This window comes from Peromyscus eremicus, chromosome 23 (assembly GCF_949786415.1).
Source record: "Peromyscus eremicus chromosome 23, PerEre_H2_v1, whole genome shotgun sequence".
NCBI lineage: Eukaryota > Metazoa > Chordata > Mammalia > Rodentia > Cricetidae > Peromyscus > Peromyscus eremicus.
The window spans coordinates 15,078,169-15,101,084 of NC_081438.1; the positions used below are offsets into that span (position 1 = coordinate 15,078,169).

General features: G+C 56.4%; 1 protein-coding gene across 1 annotated transcript in view; it reads right to left on the reverse strand.

Moving 5' to 3' along the window:
* The window catches only part of Ncor2 (nuclear receptor corepressor 2), a 137,025-nt gene that overhangs the window by 107,207 nt on the left and 6,902 nt on the right, over positions 1 to 22,916 (reverse strand). The window contains exon 2 of the mRNA XM_059249863.1: positions 3,433 to 3,642. Coding sequence (XP_059105846.1) covers positions 3,433 to 3,537 — 105 coding nt within the window. The 5' untranslated portion in view covers positions 3,538 to 3,642. The remainder of the gene's footprint in view (positions 1 to 3,432; positions 3,643 to 22,916) is intronic.

Genomic DNA, 22,916 nt, shown 5'->3' on the forward strand with positions numbered 1-22,916 from the left:
CCTCCGCCCAAGCTGACTAATGTGACCCCCAAGCAGCCACGCAAGGGGGACATCGCGGGTGGTCTGAACATCAAGAGAATGATGATGGGCCCAAGAAAGCAAGAGCAGCTCCTCCAGGTCACACAGCAAGGACAACAGGGTTCTGCAGAGTCTCAGCTGGCACTCTGCAGGCGGCAGGCTCCCAGCCTACCCCACAGATGATTACAGCAGGCCTGACGCAGGAAAGAAGGCTCACCCCAGCCCCTGGGTATTTCCACAGCAAACACAACAAGTGGGGAGCCCCAAGAAGCACACTGTACTCCAGAACAAGTCCAGTAGAGAACCACACAAGATCAGACGGAGGCGACCACTCCTGTGAACCCCGGATTCATAGGTAACTCCTGAACAATGCGCATTCCAACAGTCTCACCTCAGGGCTTTCACTCAGCCTGGAACACTGCTTGTCCTGCATCATGCACCCGGCCTGTCCCTCCTCTCAGATCCCAAGTCCGCTGTCAACATCTGGCTCCCCACTTAAATGTGGCCTCCCCTCCCCTCATCTTCGCTCACTATTCCCCCAGGGAATGTCAGCTCCCCAAGGTAAGAGCGTTTCTTCGCCTTCACAGCTCTGTCCCCAGGGCTTCGAAGTTGGCACGTGACAAACCTTGTCAGCATTTGTTGAACAAATGAATGAACGAGGGGATGAGTTAATGAATGAGCGAGTTAATGAATGAATGGATAGACAGAGGAGGACCCTAAGGCAGAGCTGGGACATGTGCAGGTGGTACAGGACCCCTCAGTGTACCCACATACCCAGGACATCAGCCCAAGCCAGCAGCCAGTCCCACTACGCCCTATGTGGCACAGCAGAGTTTGTGACCAACTGGACAAGAGCCCGCAGATCCATCCCATACCAAGAGTCAGCCAGCTAGGCCCAAGGCCAGGGCTGGGGACGGCCAACTTCATCAGGCGTCCCTGGCACACACCTTGCCAGGCACTGACCTGCGGGTACGTGGCTCCTGCACCCCACTGCCAGCAGCATGGCCAGGAGAGGCGGGGGAACCACAGAAATTTGGGTGGTGAAGCCTGAGGCTTACACAGGAAGCATGTTACCCCGGGATGACAGAGGAGAACTGTCTGATGCTGGAGGCCCCAGGGGGTGCCTACAGTCAGGGCTCCTACTGTCACAATACACGGGGACCAGCTCGTGGCGCAAGCATGACGTCACCTCAGTAGAATCCCCGCATTTTATACAGCACCTCACTTGACTGAAGTGAAGGGGCTGAGCCCCCAGGAAGAAAGGCCTCCTGGAGCATGTGCAAGTGGCCCAGACCCAAACATTACATTCCCTGGGCCCAGGACACCACAGACTGAGCTGGTCATGGCACCAGGCTAGAACACACAGCTCCCTGAGATACTGTGTTCTCCTACGGGGCATCGGCCTTGCTATGCCTCCATTCCGCCTGTTCTCTGCTCGTTCCCAAGACAGAAGTGTTAAGCACGGCACGGTTTCTACAGCTTGCTCTACCCACCCCTGGGCCACAGGGATGGGAAGGAATGGGGGGGGGGCAGTGAAGAGAGGATTGACTGAGGAAGGATCATGGGGAAGGCTGGGAAAATGGGGGGGGGGGCTGAGAGAAAGGGCTACAGGAAGGCCGGAGCTAATGGGGGGTTTGGGGGAGACAGGGTCATGGGGAAGGCTGCAGGGAAGAGACCAGGGGCTACAGATCACAGACCCCAGCCTTCACCAAACCAGCGCAGAAAAGTGATAAGACTGGACACTCACCAGGAGAGAGACCCAACCATGGTCCTCAGGGATCGCAGAGTTCTGCTAATAGCCCAGGAAGGGCTAGAGGCCAAAGAACAAGCATGTCACCTGGAAAAGAGCACGGGGCCCCACCGAGGGACAGACATGTTCCAACCTGTAGCGATCCCATCAGGCCACACTCACCCCAGCGGGGTTAGTAACCACTAGGTCCTGTCCGGTGGCATCCTGCGTCATCAGTGGCCCAGCAGGAGAGTAGGAGGTGCCTGGGGTCAGCCAGTGACCCTAAAGGCCGGGCACAGGACACAAATGGGACAAAGAGCAGGAAGGCAGGTGGGAGGGAAGGGCCTGAAGCTGCTAGAAGACTCCCTGAGGCTGGGCACGCACAGAGAAAGTAGATGAGCCTTATGAATGGACAAGCAGGAAGCCACAGGCATCAGCCTGGAGGGCAGGGCGAGCCCCAGGCAGGGCCTCTCCAGGAAATGGCTTTAACAGGATCAAGTTATGGTGGCAGCCGACAGCCACATGGGGGCATGCACAGGCATTCTTGGGGTGCTCTCATCACCCCTACTCTACAGGTGAAGGAACTGAAAGCCCCCCAACATTAAATGGCAAGTCTGGGTTCCCCGGTGGCCTGGAGAGCTAACATCCTTGGCTGCTGGGGACAGCTGTGACCCAGGACCTCAAACAGCAGGTGGTCACTAAAAGTGGTGGCATAAAGGCTGGGGGCCAGGGAATGCAGGACCCCCAACACCGCCATGGCTGCCCCTGGATGATGGTTAGGGCCTGCCTTCCTTCTCCAGGCCTCAGCTGCCCCACCCAAGGCCCTGCCACTCGGGGAGGGCTGTGTGTTACACAGGGAACACCCTTCACCAAGGCTGCCTCTACACCTAGGCCCTCAGTTCTTGGGGAGCCGCTGTGCATGGGACCTTGAGGCTAAGCTCTGGAGCGCATGGGAAAGCGGACTTGACTCACAAGTAGAGACATCTCCCACACAAATACAGCTCTGCACAGAAATGGAGCACAACATCCAGGAGGGACAGACATGAGCCTGGTTACACATACACACTCTAGGCAACTCCTACCCCACTGTGACGGATGCGTCTCACACCCCTTCAACCAACAGCCAGAAACATGGTATACAACAGGCACACAATAAAGGCCCCCAGAGGATTCGAAGGTCAAGCCTCCTGCTTGCTCCACAGTAAGAAGTAAGCAGGCACAGGACCCTGGCAGGGACAGACACTGGGCCTCAGTCTCACAGCCAAATAAGCACCAAGCCCTTGAGGGTTAGGAAGAAGAGGGTATATGCCTCAGTCTCCCCTCCCCAAAACCACCTCAGCCCCACACAGAGCAGAAATGAGTCTGGCTGAGAAGCGGGTGTACACCGTAGGTGCTCCACGGTGCATGCCAACTCCACTGCTGATCAGACGGAGTGCCCAGCTGGCCCGGTCCCAACCTCCACCCTCCCACACCGAAATCAGGACTCGCTATGTAACCCAGGCCGGCCCCAAAATCACAGTGCTTGTGCCTCCACTTCCACAAGGCTGAGATTACAGGCCTGCATCACCACACCTGGCTGCCACATGTCCCCACTGTGACCAAAGCGACACGGGCCACAGCCAGCCTGGTTCCAGAAGATGTCTGAGTACATAGCAGGGGTGGTACTGGGCACACATGCCCCTTACCGTGTGGGGCCGGGCGATCTGCACCGGGTAGGAGATGCCGTGGGGCGGATAGCGGGGCTCAGCAGCCCGCCATGTCTGTGCCACAGGTTGTGTCGATCCTGACATGGTGGTAAGGTCCAGGTAGGTTTTGAAGTCCGATACGCTCTGACCGCAGCTAGGACTAAGGGCTGGTCTCAGTCATCTGATGGCAGGCGACCTTGTCACAGGTGCCTGTGGGGAAAAGACAAAGAAAACAAACTGAGCCTGGGGCATCTGGTCCACAACCACAGAGGCCTAGTCCTTCCTCCTGCCTGAGCCTCCACCCACTGACTGCCCAAAGCCACAACATCGCGCCTACCTTCCACAAGCCATCTCCCCACTGGCCAGGGCATCAACCAGCAAGCTTAGGAGCCTCAATGTGGACACCATACCCACAGCCATCCGATGGCTCCCACACCACCTCGGCCAGCCAGCTCACTCTGGGACTTTCCAGGACTCCAGGGCAAAGTTCTCCAAAAGCCCCTGGCAACTCCAGCTCCCAGCTGCCCGGCCTGTCCCTGGATTGTGTGCTAGCAGAGCGGTACACACCAGTGACCCGCTATGGGTCACAGGGTGACCCAGGCAGAACAAGGCGGCCTGGCTGCTCTGTCGTCCTCAGCCAGAGACTGCCGTGTGATGTGGACAGGTCATACATGTGGTTAGCCTGGTGCCACTAGGAGTCAGGGAACTGGATGCTGAGGGTCACACCAGGGACATCCAGGACCAGACACAGGCATCCTGGACAAGAGGGCACCAAACAGGTCCAGGGTGCATAAATGCCACCTTCTAGGCAGGAGGAGCCTCCACGGCTAGTATAAAAGGCTATGAGAGTAGCCCAGTGGTCTCAAGGATGGGAACGTAGAGGGTCCAAGAGACAAGGAGGCCAGTGGGAAGCCTGAGAGCCTTTCCCTCCCCCATGGTTCTCCCCTTTCTCTACCAGCCCCGCATGCAAAACTCTCTTCCTTTTCACAGTGCACCCCAGAACTAAGGCTGGGGCTGGATCCCAAGGGCTCAAGGCTAAGGAGACTGACCTGGCCCCCAGCTCCCTATAATTTCATCCTAACCCTTCCTCGTGAGCTAACTCATAACTGCCCTCCAAGCAGCAGATGGCCTACGTCAGCCAGTGAATGGTCTCCTGTAGAGAAATGAGCAAGGAAGGTGAAGACCGGAGATCCAAGAAGCCATAGCACCTCGTTCTCTCCCGGCCCCCCCAAATCTGGAGGTCCCGACTATGTACCACTCCCTACCCAACCTGCCAGTGTGAACTTCACATTCCAGCCCTGACTCCTAGGAGAGTCATGTGACCCAGGCACGGCCAATCAGACTGTTGGGGGGGGGCAGTGACTGGCTGAGGGATGAGCAGGTCACTCAACCTGGGGACCCAGTGGAGAACTATACCTGAGCACCCTGGCCAGGCGTGGCTTTACTCTGATGGCCCTGGCTGACTTTCTGTTACTTGCTACCAAGAATTCTGGCTCACACAGACTACCTTCCACCAAAATGAGACATGTCACAGGACACTTATGAACAGAAGAGTGGAGGCCAACATGGCAGCTGTCCTGTGCCTGTCAAGAAGCTGCCTTGGGAGGGGCAGGGTTAAACGGGTCTACACCACACCTCTTGCCTGGCTTCCGTGCTACCCCACCCTGAGGGCTGCCCGTCCTGTGTCACATGGTCTAATGCCAGGCACACCATGAATGGCCTCAAAACCACTATTTGAGGCCAGGCGGTGGTGGCGCATGTCTTTAATCCCAGCACTCGGGAGGCAGAGCCAGGTGGATAGCTGTGAGTTCGAGGCCAGCCTGGTCTACAGAGCGAGATCCAGGACAAGAACCAAAACTACACAGAGAAACCCAGGGGGGCGGGGGAGGGAGGGATGACACCAATATTTAATTTGGGGATACACAGGAAGGCAGGGAGGTGGAAAGGACCCAGCATGTCTATTCTCTTGGCCTGTGGAAATGTAGGCACAGAGCCCATAGGCTCAGGAGGCAGAGAGGATGCCTCTCAAGGCCACCTCTGGGAAACTTCACGCCTCAGCCTGGTTTGGCTGGCTTCCACCCAAGACTCACAGGGCATCCACCGGACACACAGGAGCTGCATCACCCAAGGTCACCCTGCCAACCCCTCTGCAGTGTCCTCCATGTGTAGGGCAGCCCCACAGCCAGACACTCAAGTGACCCCACCCCATGAGTTTATCTAACCCACAATTCACCTCTCCTACTCTCAGCCTTGTTTGTAGGCGGCTTGGAAAACAAACAGGAATTAGGAAAACAATTTGGCAGGCCCTCAAAACTTGAAATACAGAATTACTGAGGATCCGCAATCCCACTCCTAGGCACCCGAAGAACTGGCCAAGAGTCAGACAGACATATGAATGTTCAGAATGGCCCCATTCCCAACAATCACAAGGTAGAAACACCCACCAGCATGGCCTGCCCATTCAATGTGAGTGCTACTTAGTCAAAAAGACCGAAGATACTGACACAGACCACACTAGATGTCTCCAGGGATGTCACACTGATTAAGACTAAATACAGTATGCGACCAAGTCACACACATGTCCACAAGGGGCACAGCATGGTCAGAAAGGAAAAGGGTGGGTACCCGGGTCTGGGAGGGAGGCACTTTGAAACAGTCCTGAGGAGGAAGAGACAGGGAGTGTCCAAGTGGAGAGCATCACCACAGCAGGAGGCCAGAGGTGAGACTAGATGTTGTAAGTCTGAGAATGCCACTTCATTAGATGCGAGGAGGTCACTCATGGCCCCATGGACCACGGTAGACTTGAACAGATTCTGTTCCAGGAGCGACGGGGAGCCCCGGACGGTGGCTGAGGGACAGGACAGCGTCGGAGTGTTTTGCCGTGGGTAGCACAGCTGGCGGGCCACTATAAACGTCCACTAGAGACAGACTGTGGGATGGGGCGGCAGCCACTGGGAAGGGGAGCGAGCAGATGGCACAGCCATCGGGTAGGAGGCAGACAGAAGCCTCACAAGCTTGCAACAGGGAAGGGGCATGCATCTCCACACACCTCACGGAGGAGTGGCTGCAGCCCGGGGACAGCAGGGTCCTGGCTGCACAGCCTGCCAGGAGGAACCTGTCTAGCAGCACCAAGGGAGGAGCCTGGAAGGCAGCAGGTTCTCAGTAAGGCAATCCCAAGAGCGCAGCTTCTGTGGAACAAACGATGTCACCCTACAAGAGCAGGGACTGGCTGAACCCGGGGTGTGCGCCACTACAGTTACAGCTTCTGGCAGGGACATCCCCTAAGGCCATCCCTGTGCATCACACGCCTCCAGTGACATGTGTGTCCACTTCCTTCTCCTCACAGGGCTGGCTGGCAAAACCGGTGCTCAGCAGAGAACTGCGCCCATCCCCATGATGTAAGGGCCCACCGGTGTCCCCGTCCCAGGGCAGCAACCTCCTTCTGGGACTGCAGGCAGGCTTGTGGCACCTGGGGACACAACCAGTGGCCTGGCTCAGACATGGGAGGTAGAATAATGGAGAACGGCTGGACAGCACAGAGAGGCCGGGGTGACAAGTCGTGGGACGCGCTGTGTGTGGCACTAGCCTGCAGCTTCCTGGGAACAGACAGCACCCCTGTGACACCAAACTTAAGAGCAGAAGGCCAGGAGGTGACGGGGGTCCCCAGAATTAGAATGTGTGTGGCAGTCAGAGGCCAGAGTTCACATCCTCCATGGGGACCAGAGTCTCTGTGCAGACTTCAGAAGCCAAGTCGCCAGGTTCCCTTGGCGGGGAACCCCAGTAGAACATGATGGTACAGCCCAGTTTCCAGACACCAAGAGCCTTGTGGGCCGTAACCACAATGGCCACCCACTCCACCTGACAGATCTGCCTCCATGCTCCCATGTTTCTGTGGGAGCCAGAGGCCACCGGGCACGCCATATTGTCAGACGAGGGTGTGACCTCCAGTGACGCCTTCTAAAGGGGTTTCTGAGTCTCCTGACCAAACCTAGATGTTGGGTGCAACTTTAAATGTTCCGACCCGGTGCCCCGCATCATCTCCCCGCCACACAGGGTCGCCCTCCCCAACCCCAGCCCCAGATGGGATCGAGCACGTGGTCAAAGCAACGGAGACTGAAGGCCAAGGCACCATCTCTTGGTCACTGAGTAGAAATGATGCCAACAAGAGCCACCAATCCTAGAGAGTGCCCCTTTCAACAGAACCACATAAACTACTGTCCCAAACGGCTGGAGCAAGGCCAGAGACCAACTCCGCCCTTTAGGCGGCTGTGCAACCTTGCTGGGTACACACTTCTCTGTGCGTCAGCTGAGGCTTCACGGCTGAGCTGTCTATAAAGAGGTACAGGCCAGTCTTTACCTCTAGAAAGGCACTGTGCCCGGGGAAGCCTCCAATCCTCCCAGGACCCCACTTCCTACACTGCAGCAGTGAGCCCCCATCATGGCCCTGTTCATGTGCATGAATGTGGCTGAAGGCTATGAGCCTGTCACCAAGCACACCTGAACTAGTCCTCAGATGGGGAAACCAAGGCACAAAGAGAGGCTCTCTTCTGCCCAGGATCACACAACACCCCCAGGTCTTGGCTACCTAGGCACTGAAGAAATCTGGCCAAGTATGGGTCACAGGTTCTGGTCCCCGCTTAGCCACATGGGTGTTCCCTGGGCTGTGGCCACCCACCAGCTCCTGCCAAGGCAGACAGAGCCACTTCTTCCTCATGGCTTTTCCGTGCACTTAATTTTATGCGTGTGTGTGTGTGTGTGTGTGTGTGTGTGTGTGTGTGTGTGTACGCACACGTGCACATGCATAGAAATCAGAGGTCACACTTGGGTGTCACTCTTCAGGAGCCAACCACCTTGTGTTTTGAGGCAGGATCTCTCCCTGGGACTTGGAACTCCCTGAGGAGCTAGGCTCATCGGCCTGTCTCTACCTCCCCAGGGCTGGGATTACAAGCACACACCGTCATGCCTGGCTTTTCTCCATGGGTTCTATGATGAAATGCACATGGCAAGCATTTCACTGACTGGAGCATCTCCCCAGCCCATTACTTAATTTCAAAAGGAGGGAGGAGAGGGCGGCTAAACCACAGCTGGTGATCCTCGAGCACGCAGTTCTCAGGTCCCCACATCAGGTTCTGCCCACCCCGCCCCAGCTCCTCCTCCTCATGCCTCAGCCACTCTGGGGAGCCTCAGGTTTCCATCAAGGCCTCTCCTCCCTCTGGCCATCCCCATGGCCACTCTGCCCACTGAGAAGAGGAATCACACAGTGGGCTGGGGTATAGATGCCACTAGCGGAGTAGTTCTAAAATACTCTGCTTACTCTAGGTCCTGGTACAGTGACTGGCAGGGAAGCAGGTCACCAGCCAAAACCACTAGGGACATAGGCCCATCTCTCAGCAGGGACAACCTGAGATCCAGATCCTTACAAGCTGGGCAGCCAGGCCTGGGTCCCTCATCTCCCTTCTGCACAAGAGATACTCAGAGCCCAGGGGACAGAGAAGCTGGTGGCCAGAGACAAACAGTGTCAGCTAGAATAGGGAAGTGAGGGGTTGAGGGCACAGGGGAAGGGGGGTCTCGGCAGATTCACGGGGTGGGGGCTCCGGGGATCAGCTGCACACACTAAGAAAGCGCTCAACACTTCCCAACCATGCAATTCCAAACACTGAGGAGATTACCATAATGCAGGCAGACAAGCACATACGCACACTCGTGCCTCCTCCAGGAGGCCCCTTAATGGAACTCCCTATACGCCCCAGAGACTTCATGCCCAGCACAATGAACACAAGGTCCCCTCTCCAACCCACCTTACCCCACAAAACCTGAGGCTGGCCGGGCCTGTCCAGTGGTGTCTCACCATTTACTGGGCTGCAACCCATCAGCTCAGCTTGCCATGCAGGGTGCGTAAGGGGCCTCAGGAGGGCTGGGAGGAGCCTTTCAGAACCTCGGGTTTTAGTGCAAGCCATGAGACCCTGCAACCCAGACAAGGCCAGAGCCCCACACGCCCACCTGTCCACCTACCCGCACATTTGGCCGCCCAGCCACAGCTGTATAGCCACTGTAGTCTGTCTGTCCTTCCCTTCTCCTCAGGATGCTTCTGGAGGAATCTAGGAGAGACCACTGACGGCCTGACGGGAATAGCGGTAGGCCACATGGGGCTGAGGGCCAATGTTTCTGTAGCCAAAAACAGTTGGCCACTAGCTGTCCAGTAGCAGGACCCCTGCAACGCAGTCCCCTGCCCCAGCCAGCCTGGGGCTGACCACAGCACTCCCTACCCAACCCTCCCTGCCAGCCAGGAGAGACCTGTGGCCACTGGACACCCAGCCAAGGGGACGCCCACTTTGGATCAGCACAGCCGGAGCACATACACACAGTCACCAGTGATGGTCCCAGTAACTCAGCGAGGATCAACAGATGAGGTCAGATGACCAGCAAGGGTCTGGAGGCCCTGTGGCCAGGAGCCAAAGGCAGTCCCCAGAAGCAGTTCCAGGTCCTAAGCCCACTCTGGGGATCCCGGAGTGGACAGAATCGGCTCACCAAGGATCCTGGGAAGAGGGCCTAGACAAGAGACAAAGAGGGAGCCCTCAGGCCCCACAGCACACGAGCCAGGAGAGATTATAGACAACACAGACCCAGGACTGGACTGGAACTCAGGAAGTGGTGGAGAGGACACACTAGCCCAAATATTCCGGGCAAAGCCAAAAAGCTAGTTCAACTCGGGGACATCTGCCAGCATGGTCTCTGAATAACCAGTAAACCAGCCTGCCGCCCAGATACAAAGAGGGCCCCGAGGCCCAAGCCAGACCAGCCTTGCCTTCAGACAGACGGTTCTGCAAACCTCTGACAGCACCCTGCACGGGAAGAAGATCCACAGCAGGCAAAAGGCTCATGCCAGGCCAGGAGCCCTGGTGACAGGATGAGTAGCTGGTCCACTTGCCGAGTAAGCCATCTATAAGCCTCAGCCTCGTTTACTCTAAAGAAACACACTAGCTGTTCGCTGTCAGGCCAGTTAGGGGTCTACACTGGACCCTGTGGAGTCAGTCAGTGGCGGTGAGCCCAGCCTCCTCTGAGCACATTTCCCCTCATCTCCCTGGTAGCCTCCACACAGCACCCTACAGTTAGCCCCAGCCCAAGAAGCAGGCCTCGAACTCACTATGTGGCTGAAGATGACCTTGAACTTCTGATCCTCCTGCCCCAGCCTCCCAAAGGCTGGGACCACAGGGGGGGTGTCACATCATCGGGCTCCTGTGATGGCTCTGCTGGCATGTCGGGGGCAGCAAGTCCTCCCACACAAGGCCGAGGAGTGCAGAGTTCCAAAGAAAGAACATCAAGCGCCTGGATCCAACTGCGCCTGAAGTTCTGTTTAGTTACTTGAAACTTCTGTACTAAACACAGGAAGAAACAGGGAGTCCAGTCATTGCCACAGGAGACCCGAGTGAGTGATGCCCGGAGACCAACTGCTCAGCTCTGTGGGCTCAGATCTGCAGCCTCCAGCTCCCTCTTCCATGCAGAACAGAGCAAGGAGGAAGTGGTCAAATGGGCAAGCGTCTGGGGCAGGAACCCCGCCAGCCTCTCCTCCTGGAGCCAAAGCGGGCGTGCTTGACGCCTCTCCTTGCTATTGGCGGCTCTAACGAGGTTTGCAGACAGTGCCTGCTCCTCACGGTTCTTGAGGATTTGGGTCAGTCCTTGGCGACAGATATACTCCACTGCCTGGCAGTAACAGAAGCCTCCGTGAGGGTTCCGCAGGGAACATGGCGGCCTCTCTGTGAAGGTGTGCTTGACCATAGCTGAGGAGCCCAGAGCCGATAAGCAGGCCGGCCAGGCCACAAGGACCCTGGAGAGTGGGCCACACACCGGCCCTCATTATACCCCTTCTCTAGCTTGCTGAGAGCTCAGTTTTCTAGAATTTATAAAGGGGGTCAGCTGGGCGTGGGGGCACACATCTTTAATCCCAGCACTAGGAGGCAGAGGCTGGCGGTTCTCTGAGTTCAAGACCAGTATGGTCCACATAGCGAGTTCCAGGACCGTCCAGCCCCTGGTGGGGACAGGCAACACATCCTACAGGTGCCCTCTTTCCCAGGTCTCTCTGCTTCCGTTCTCCATTTACGTGCCTAGGACAGCTTCGTATCACTGTGGAGGAGGAGACTCTTTCCACAGGGCAATACTGCTTCCATCCCAGGGCCTAAGTGGTCGCCATGGTGACAGACCAATGGGAACAGCTCCTGCCATCTCTGTGGCCAACCCTCCATCTAACGCTCATCAAGCTCTGCTGGCATCCTATCCAGTCATCTAAGCGCCTGGCCAGAGATCTCATTCTGACAACACTGTGTAGGGGAAAGGAGGGAGGGAGGGGAGGGAAGTGGCCAAGTCACACAGCCGGCAGCTGGTAAGTCCAGGTAAGCCTAGTCCAGGGCAGGTTGGAAGCCTCCTCCATCCGCGGGTGGTCCAGGTGTCATGTGGCCATGTTACCCCATCCTGCCTCCTTCCTGAGACTCTCCCCTGCTTATGACGGCACTGCCCAGGGAAGGGGACACCCAGGGCACCCAGGACGGTCCTATCTGAAGTCACTCTGTTTTCTAAATGCTCTGTCAGGATTTGGGGTGTCCAGATTTGAGCAGATCTCTGGGGTCCTGTTTGCTCTGCTGCACTACACCAATCTCTCTTTCAAGGCTCGCTCCTAAGCAAGCTCCCTCGAGCCCACAGCTAGGCCCTGGAGAATCGCCGTGGAGCCAGGGAGGCCAGAGCATGAAGGCACATGCAGGGACACCGAGGCGCACGGTCACAGCCCAGTGGCCCCTCTGGCTGGCACGAAGCCAGTGTCTCACGCCCAAGGCTCTTGGGAGAGGCCAGCTCCATGACTCATCCACTCACGGGCCAAGAGGATGGAGGTGGCTTGGGAAGAGGAGAGAAAAACACAAAGCCAAGGACCTGGCTGGGACTTGTACACAGACACACACTGACACAGACACACAGATACACACATACAAACACACACACACACACACACACACACACACACAAACACACATAAACACATACACACACACACACACACACACACACACACACACACACACAACATTAATCCTAACCTTGAGCCCTTGAAAGGTTCAGGATAGCCCAGTCATGTAACCCACACGTCAGTCGTTCCTAGCCTGCCAAGCCCCACACTGCCCAGCGCCTGGGATGTGGCTGAAAGGGCCTGCCATGACATCACAGGTGGAGGAACTGTGCTGGGCGCCTGGAGGAGGCTGGACCAGGGGACAAAGGGCGCATTGTCAAACCCAACAGGAGGCAGGGGGCGGGTCTTCTGCATGCCTGGCTCAGAGTGGCAGGAGAACCCAGCCCCAGTCTTCCAGAACAGGGCGGGTGGGTAGCCTGGGCAGTGTCTGTGCCAAGGAGAGAGCTCAGCCTGGGAAGCGGGCCTCCCAGGGCTGCTCAGGGCCTACCCTGAGCCAAGGATAAGAGCAGGGCCTTATGGGGAGGAAACAGGATAATCCCCTAAGTACTAAGTGTCACCCTGAAGGCAGACAGACACAAAATACCATTCATCCCCTCCAAGCTTTGTGCCAGCTGTGTGTCTTTGGGGGAGTTACTTACCCTCTCTGAGCCTCACATGACAGAATGATTCTGGGCTCAACTGAGATGTGCAAATGCTCACGTCCCCACCCCCTCCAAGGCAACCCAGCCCACACCTCAAGCAAGGAGCCCTACTTTCCTTGATCCCAACCCCACACTTCCATAACTTCTCTCAGAAACTGGCATCCAGCAAACACTGAGTACGTTCCAGCTTCCCAGAGTGCCACAGGTCCATCAGGCCCAGCCACTGAGTCTCAGGACGGAGGATCCTGTCTCTAGACAAGGAACATACATACACACACAATACATACATACACGTACATCACACACACACACACACCCTACATATGCCACACACACGACATAATACATATATACATCCATACATATATACAATTCTCTCCCTCTCCCTCCTCCCTCTCTCTCTCTCTCTCTCCCCCCACATACATATTTATATATACACACACACCACTCCAAGCTGAACCCCTCAAGTCTAGGAACAGGTCTGGGATGTTGCCCTTGGATGTCAAGTCAAGTCAGGTAATTCCCAAGAGGTTTTCTGCGGGTGCTGAGGGAATTGTCAGGGGCCCAGCCTGAACATCTGTGACCCCCCCACCACCACACACACAAGCTCCTACACTGACATCTAGAAGCCAAGTGACGGCATCAGGAGGGTGGAGACTTTGGGAGGTGATGAGGTCATGGGAAGGACCAGTGCCCTTGCAACAGAAGCCGCCCATGGGCAGATGTCTGAAACCCTCCTCCAAGAGAGTCTGCAGCCCGGACTTGCAGCCTTGCCCGGGATGGCACCCGACCTGACCCCCACGGATTAGTACCTCGGCAGTGGACTGACAGCTTCCAGAACTGAGAAGAGCAAGCGGTAGCTCAAAAGCCCCAGCCTGCGTATAAGAGCTCAGAGAGCCTCAAGGGGTTAAGACAGAATGGAGCCAAGAAGTCCCAGCTGGGGGACAAAGGCACAGGACTGGTCAAATGCAGAAGACGCGGCGACAGCGCAGCCTCCCCAGGGACCGCTGGAGCAGACGGGGCAGAGCATCTCAGGAGATGCCCAAGTTTAAAGGTCCGGCCACAGGACCATGGCTGAGGTCTCCACTCAACAACAGCCCACATCCTCAGGAGTGCTCTCCACCCGCTCCCTGCCTCTCCGGGCTCTGCCCAAGCAAAATGAGGACCCTAAGCTATGGTCTTAGCCCAGAAACAAGCCTGTACCGCCCAACACGATGGCTGCCAGGGTTTGAGTGTAAAGCGTCCCCTGTGTCTGAACACTTGGTCCCCGGGCTGCCAGGGTTTGAGTGTAAAGCGTCCCCTGTGTCTGAACACTTGGTCCCCGGGCTGCCAGGGTTTGAGTGTAAAGCGTCCCCTGTGTCTGAACACTTGGTCCCCGGGCACTGGTGCTTTTAGGGCGTGGAACCTGGCTGGAGGAAGTAGGTCACTGGGGGTGGGCCCTGAGGTTTTCTAGTTGGGCACTACTTCCTGTCTGCTCCCGGCTTTCTGACTGTGGATACAATGTGACCAGCTCCCTCAGCTTCTCCACCATGATGGACTGGACCCATTAAACTGTGAGCCGAAACAAACCCTGCCTTCCCTGACTCACTTCTCACCAGGCATTTGGTCACATTGACAGAAGTAATATGGACGACGGCGGAAACTCCCCCAGAGCTTAGCCCTGGATCCCCAGCCCTGCAGAGTACTGAGGAACCTATGCAATTCTCAGGCACGTTTTGTCAACTTGAGACTAGCTAGGGTCACCTGGGAAGAGGGAACCTCAATTGAGAAAATGTCCCCATCAAACTGACCTGTGGGGCGTTTCCTTGGTCAATGATTGATGTGGGAGGGCCCAGCCCATTGTGGGCGGTGTTAACCCTGGGCAGGTTGTCCTGAGTTGTATATGAAAGCAGACTGAGTGAGCCACCTACAGCAAACCAGTAAGCAGTGTTCCTTCACAACTTCTGCTTCCGTTTCTGCCTCCAGGTTCCTACCTCAGCCTCCCTTGGTGGATTACGACTTGGGGATATGTGAGCCAATTAACACTTTCCTCCCCAAGTTGCATTTGGTCATGGTGATTATACAGCACTAGAAACTAAGACAGAACCACCTGGGGTACGGAGGGATCAAGCTCAGCAGGATGCCCACTTTAGGGGGTGACCATGTGTGGGGCTCTGCCCAAGCCCTGAAGGAGTTTCCACTTAGAACCAACAGCTCCTGAGAGACATAGTTCTCTCCCACATCTAAGGCCAACCATGCCTACAGAGCAGACGAACCACAGAGACCACACCAATGACAAAGCAGGAGAACCACGGAGCCCACGCCAATGACAGAGCAGGAGAACCACAGAGACCACGCCAATGATAGGGCTGGCAAACCAAAGACCATGCCAATGACAGAGCAGTTGAACCACGGACACTATGCCAACAACAAAGCTGGCAAACCAGAGACCACGCCAACAACAGAGCAGGAGAACCACGGAGACCACGCCAGTGACAGATCAGGAGAACCACGGAGACCACGCCAATGACACAGCAGGAGAATCACAGGGGCCATGCCAATGATGGGGCTGCCAAACCAGACACCACGCCAATGACAGAGCAGGAGAAGCAGAGACCATACCAACAGAGCAGGCAAACCACGGAGACCACACCAAGGACAGCAAACTACAGAGACCACGCCAACAACAGAGCAGGAGAACCACAGAGACCACGCCAATGACACGGCAGGAGAACCACGGGGGCCACACCAATGACAGGGCAGGAGAACCATGAAGGCCATGCCAATGACACGGCAGGAGAACCACGGGGGCCACACCAATGACAGGGCAGGAGAACCATGAAGGCCATGCCAATGACACAGCAGAACCACTTAGACCACGCCAATGACAGAGCAGGAGAACCACGGAGACCACGCCAACAACAGAGCAGGCAAACTATGGTGATCACATCAACAATAAAGCAGAAGAACCATACAGATTATGCCGACAGAACAAGCAAGCCACGGTGATCAGGCCAACTACAGAGAACAAGAACGACCACACCACTGGCGGAACAGACAAGCCAGGCAATGCCACCAATGATGATGGAAGGCGGACCACATGGCCACGCTCACCGCCGCAGAGCACACTGATAAACAGGTGGACCACAGCAGCCCTCCACACTATCTGGTGACAAGAAGGCTCAGATTTACGGCCGACAAGATGGCTGAGCAGGTAGGGGCATATGCAGCCAAACCTAACCACCTGAGTTCTAGCCCCAGGATGGCCATAGAGGAAACAGAGAACCAAAGCTCCCAAAAATGATGTAATAAAAATGTTTTTGCTGTTGTTTTTCGACAGACAGGGTTTCTCTATGTAAGCCTGGCTGTCCTGGAACTTGCTCTGTAGACCAGGCTGGCCTCGAACTCACAGAGATCCTCCTGCCTCCGCCTGCTGGGTGCTGGGATTAGGTGTGCACCACCACCGCCCAGCTTAATAAATCTTATTAACAAGTGCTCGGTTCAGGTAACTGTGACCTAATGGTCACATAAGCCCTGTTGAAGTACTGACCTCTCACCCCCTCCTACGGATGAGGAAATCAGAGATCTGAGGGCTGAGTCAGATCACCCAGCTCATAGGGCAGATCAGGGCACAAACAAGGAGCCTGGTCCTGGGAGCCATGGTCCTTCTATCACATTTATTTCAAGGTACATGGAGACTTGCAAGCTGTACTTAGAGAAGCCACTGCAAGCCACGATCTCAGGTGCCCTTCCTGGAGATGCCCTGATGGCATGTGCTTGAATCACCAGAGTTCAATTTATCAACATCAGAACCAGGGAAAGGACACAGAGTCAATCAGCCCCAGTCACACCTTCAAATACTGGCTGTGAACATGAGGATGTATGCATATAAGCATGCAAGCATGCATTCGAGTATGTACGTGCACAAGTGGGTACACTTCTTAACTGCAGGCTCAATGGCCATCAGCTGACAAAGCCCCTCCATCCCATAGCCAACCTTGCTCTGGGCTTCCATGTAGGCTTCTCAGGAACAGGGACATCATCACTGCTCCCCACAGGACAGAAAAGAGGCGCCTCCGCTCAGCTAGCACCCTCCAAGCAGACACAGAGTAGTAGGAGCTTCAGGGGCCCTTCCTGAGGACCTGGGGAGGCCCAGAACAAATGGCAGTGGGCAGCTGGCACAGAGGCCGAGACAAGAGAGGAACTCCCAACTGACTGCCGCTGGCCAGACAAGGGAGGCCCTGAGCCAGCATCGGCACCATCCGGTGTGACTTACAAACAGAACCACGGCCACCCTCAGCAGGGACACTGGTCCTCCCACCCGGGCCCAACCCCCAGGCCACACTGGGAGTGTCAAGAACCCAGGCTCAAGGGGAAATAGGATAACGGGCTTGCAGGGGAGGTCAGATGGAGATCTGGCCCGTCCCAGTGTCCAAGTCTCCGTAGAGAGAGGGGAGCATGGGAAGAATGCTTCAGGGTCTTCCCCTGAACATGACCCAGGACGGCTGCCCCACGGGGGCTTCCACTGTTCCCCCAAGGCACACCTGAAGGCTGGGGAGTTCCAGGGCTTGGCCAAGGCCACGTGTCCTCCAAGGCTCAGGCTACGTCTCAAACCTCAGTCTGATCCCGTTACTTAATAGTGTTACTTCAAGATGGCACGCACCATCCTCGGTCCAGGTGAGGCCGCTGTTATCAACATCCATCCTCACCACCAACCACCCCAGTACTAAATCCACCCTGAACCAAAGACCCATATCCTCGGGTCCTTTAACCATGTGACTTGGTAAGGACCCACTTGCCAGATGGGAAAACTAAGACTCCAAAACAGGAAGTGGCTTGTCAGGGGCATCTAACTTGAGTCCTGACCCAGAGCCTCACCCTAAAGGTGCTATTCCTCCTCCCTTTACCCCCACATCATGGGGCCCCATCACTTCATTCTGCACTCAGGGAAGCGGGTCTTTGAGGCAAGATGGCACCCTGAAGGCCACACAATAGAAGGGATTGAATGACAACCAGGGTCTGAGGCAAATGAGCCATACCTTCTGGAGCCCCCACACCAGTCTGAGCCTGGGGGTCCCGGGAAGCTGCCCCCATCAGCCCTAGTACCAAGGCCTGGAGAAGTCTCTCCCCTGCCCTGGGCTTGCTGCCGCAGGCTGCTGTGAGCTCAGGAAACCTTTCCAACTTTCCAATGTTTACTCCTCTCTTGCTGCCAAGGCCCTGGGCAAGCCTGGGCCGGTGGCCCTCATTTCAAACCAGACAGGGCGCTGAGCCAAACTCCACTTCAGTGGGGAGGCAGGCTGGGCCCATGCAGCCTGCACCTGGCTCCCCCTAGCCCAAGCCCCCAGGTCCCCAGGCCCTGGTCCCATGCAGTCCGCAGTCATCAAGAACACCCTTGTCCCACATCCCAACCTGCACCGTCCCGCCATCCCGCTGCACACTGGGTGGGCGTGCTCAAGGCAGGCTCCGGAAGGAGGCACACTGCCTGCAACGCACGTCCCCTCCCAGGGCCACCAGCCAGCACCCAGTGCCTCTTCCGGACATCCACAACTTCTCCCGATAAGATAACCTCCTGTCCCACGTACAGGGCCCAGAGACACATGTCCACCCGTCAGGGGCCTCCTCGTCCTCCCAGCTGGCTGACGGGCCCAGAGGAAGCAGTGCCACCACATCCCAAACAGGACTGGGGTACTTTGCAGGCAATTCCAGGGGTCCCAGGGCAGTACCCCTTGCCCACATACTGCAAATCGCAGCCCTCTGGTCTGTGGTACCATCCCTAGGTCTAAGGATCCGGACACCTTCTCTTACCCGTTCATGGCCAGCGACAGTCTGAGTAGGCGCCACATAACTTGCAGGAACTCTCCCATGCGGCAAGGGAAGGCCGGCGGCGTGCCAGTCCCGGTCAGCATGTCCTGTACCCATGGGTGTCTAGGGGCCAGCTCTTTGCCAGCGACAGGGCCATCCTCCCTCCAGACCAAGCGGGCAAGGGGCGGCCACACACGGTGGCCGCACCCCTTCCCGCGAGACTTGGGCTCCCACTCCGGCTGGGGAGGCCCTGGTAAGTAAGGACCAGCAGCTTGCCAAGCCCCTAGACTGCTGTCCTAATGCCCCCCCCAAAAAAAAAAATCAGGGCACAGCAGGCGTGTCAGGGATACCCTGTGGAGTGGTGTGACCCACTGTGGGCCGCCACCAAGACACAGGCCCGGCTCTGCGTCCGCCACCCAGGCCTATAAACACGGAATTACATAAGTCCACTCTTGTTCCAGAGCCAAAAGTACCGAGCTGCTAGCAGCCTTGGCAGTCGGGACTAATTCCTCATCGCCATGGTAACCCTGGCGGGCTTCCAGCCACTGGGGCTCAACACTGCGAGGCCTTTTTATAGCTTTCGAGAAGCCCTCTCCCTCCTTACTGCTGGCAGGGGGACCAGCGCCAGCCACGTCCCCCCCTTTAACCATTTCCTCCCAGCCGGCCCTGACATCCTCTAGTCCTGCAGGGCCAGATGGCCAGAGGAAAGTGCTCCCGTCCTTCCGATCTCAACTAAAGGAAACAGGGTCTGAGGCTCGGGGCCTGGGTCATCTTGGTGACAGGCCCAGAAAAAGGCAGAGCCAAACGTACACAGAGGCCAAAGGAGATGGCCGGATGCTCGGGCAGGCGTCAGCACTGGCTGTGACTTGCTGGGTGACTCACCTCAAGCCCGACCTCTTCTGGGTGTGGGCTGTGCATCTTCTCAGGGCAGGCTAGCTCTGCAGCTGTGGAGCTCTGGGCAGCAGCACTAGGGGGTTAGAGCAGTGGTCCTCGACCCTCCTAACGCTGGGACCCTTTAATACAGTTCTTCATGTTGTGGTGACCCCCAACGTAAGATTATTTTCGTTGCTACTTCATAACTGTGACTTTGCTACTGTTATTAATCTTAATGTTTTTCCAATGGTCTTAGGCACCCCCTTTGAAAGGACCGTGTGACATACCCAGGGGTTGTGACCCACAGGTTGTGAACCATTGTGTTAGGGAAAGTCTCAGGTATCAAATGGCTTCTACTTCCCTCCCCTGGTCCCAACACCCAGGAGTCAGGCCAACAATGTGTGCCCCAAAGGCACCATGCAAGATGCCCGGGCCATGCAGACAGCCTGTAGCTGGGCCAAATGTGGAGCCAGAATGGGAACAAGGAAGGTCTGAAAGATGAAAAGATGAGGCCAGGGAGTGGCCAAGAGGAGGAGGAGAGAAGGGGACGAGGCCTCCAGCAGGTGTGCGTCAGCTGTAGCCACACTCCCGCCATCACCCATCTCAGGAGCCACTCAAGATGACCGGCAATGCTGTGCCCAACAGTTCAAACACGACCACATCAAGCAGGGAGCCCAGTGGGAGCCCAGGACACAGCCATCGCCACAGCATGACGGAAAGTGGGCACACTGTGAGTCCAGGAAGAAGTTATACGACCCAAAGAAAGCAGCCCCGGACAGAGACTATCTTGGGACTTGAACCGGGGTCTTGGCAGGTACCCACAGCGCCACAGTCGGCAAGAAGCCTCCAGTCAACTTCAAGATTAGAACAGATTAACACAGTGCAAAAGCCTGTGACCACTGAGGTTATGAAGAGACCCACAGCTTCAGGGAGGCCAGTGAGGAAACATCCAGGTCCTTGCAGACCAAAAGACTGCCATCCCTCCCGCTAGCCTGTGATGTCAGTCCCAAAGAGGACATTCAGAGCTTTCTGTAGACCCCTCCCCCAGCAAAGGTGGGGTGCCCACCCTGCAGCCATCTTCTACAGGTAGGGGAAACTGAGGCACTAAACAATGAGACAACTAAAGGCTATCTTTTCAACCAGAATTCAAACCACAGTCTTTCTGTCCCTGGCTCTCACTGGGACCACTAGGAGACTGAACCAGGCCATAGCCATGCCATCCAATTGCCACCAGCAAGCTGTGTAGGCAAGCAGCTGGGCAACAGGTGCCCCCATTTTCTGCCCTGCGTCTGTTCCAGCAGAGGCTGCAGGAGAACCCTGCCTTCCACAAAGACTGCCCTGAAACCCACAAGTACACTTTCAAACCCCACTGGGCCAGATCACAGTGAGGGCAGGCTCACAGCCTGGCCATGTCCCTTCCAGGGTCATGCCCGTTGCTCCATCTTCTCGTAAGAGATATCAGGCAGCAGCCGGGCAGTGGTGGCGCACGCCCTTAATCCCAGCACTGGGGAAGCAGAGGCAGGTGGAGTTCGAGGCCAGCCTGGTCGACAGAGTGAGATCCAGGACAGGCACCAAAACTACACAGAGAAACCCCGTCTCGAAAAGCCAAAAAAAATATCAGGCAGCTCAGTGTTTGTTAAGTGACTTAATGATAATATACCATCAAAAATCAGAAGCAACTACATGCAGAGCCTTGCAGACAGCATTAATTGCCAGAACCAAGCTCAGGGTCACAGTGAAGCAGTGTGCGGTCAGCTGGACAAAGGCGCCACCATCCTGGGCCGGCAGCACCACCAGCCGACATCTACAACACGCCATTCCCAGCAACCTGGCTGCTGAGTGCCGCTCCAACCGGCAGGGAAAGCTGGTGACGGTGGCCGAATTCGAGTCAACAGGAACCAAAGAGGAGACTGGACACGTGGGCTCCGTGGCCCGACAGGGCGACTGCCTGTGGCTTGTGATAGGGCCAAGCCAAGAGCAACAGCGGTGAGATGTGGAACTTCAGAGGACCAAGGCCAGCTCAACCCCACCCACCCAAATCCCAAGCAAGCGGCTTCCTGGCCAGGCAGGAAGTGAGGCAGGGGCAATAAACAGGAGAAAGCTAGAAATTGCTGCTGCCACCTTCTCCACCTCCTCTCCCCAAGCCTGGGTCCCAGGGCACAACGGCCATGCTCGCCTCAGTTTCCCCATCTGCAAAGACACTACTCTGGCTACATCTCCACACAATGGAGCATAACCACGTAGTGGAAAGGAATTGATGTGGAAAGGAATTGAAGACCTGACACAGTGCAGCATGTAGGGACCTCAGAGAAGAGTGCCCCAAAGCCAGAAAATAGAACATACAAGGTCCCATCTGAGAGGCTATCCAGGGACAGGCTAGCCACACAGCCCAGGGCTGAAGGCAAGGGCAAGGGGCCCTAGAGGGCACAGGGTTCCCCTCTAGGATGACAGAACAGTTCATAACTAAACAGAGGTGGCCATGGCACAATTCCGGGTGCTTACAACTGACACACTGGTCACCCATTGAAAAACGATTCCTCTCAAACCGGGCGGTGGTGGTGCAAGCCCTTAATCCCAGCACTCGGGAGGCAGAGGTGGGCAGAACTCAGAGTTTGAGGCCAGCCTGGTCTACAGAGTAAGTTCTAGGACAGCCAGGGCTACACAGAGAAACCCTGTCTTGGAAGAAAAGTGCGGGGGGTTGGGGGGGGTTGGGGTTCATTTCACTAGGTGTGGTGGTGCACACTGTAATCCTAGCTAAAGCAGCAGAGGCTGAGGCAAGAGGATTCCACAACTGTGAGGCTATTGAGTTGAGTTTAAGGGCAGCCCAGATACAGAATCAGACTGTATCTCAAAGAAAATTTAAAAAAAAAAAAAAAAAAAAAAAATTAAAGGTTACTCTCACCAGACATGTTGACAACCACAATCTCAGCACTTGGGAGGCTGAGGCAGGAGGACTGCTTTCAGTTCAGTCCATCTGAACTACAGAGTAAGTTCCAGGCCAGTTTCAGGCACAGGAGACTTCTCACACTGCACTAGAATAACCCTTGGCCCACTGGCCATGGCACAGCAGGACCAAGGCTGTGGTGCACCACCCTATGCCCAAAGGGGCCACCCCCTCCAACGGAGCTCCCGGCCACCTAGGCCTCCCCCAGCAGGAGCTACTGCCCGGGACTCTGAAAACCTGCACCTGGGCACAAGTGACAGAAATGAGGCAAAGACTTGACCAGGCAAGTCCA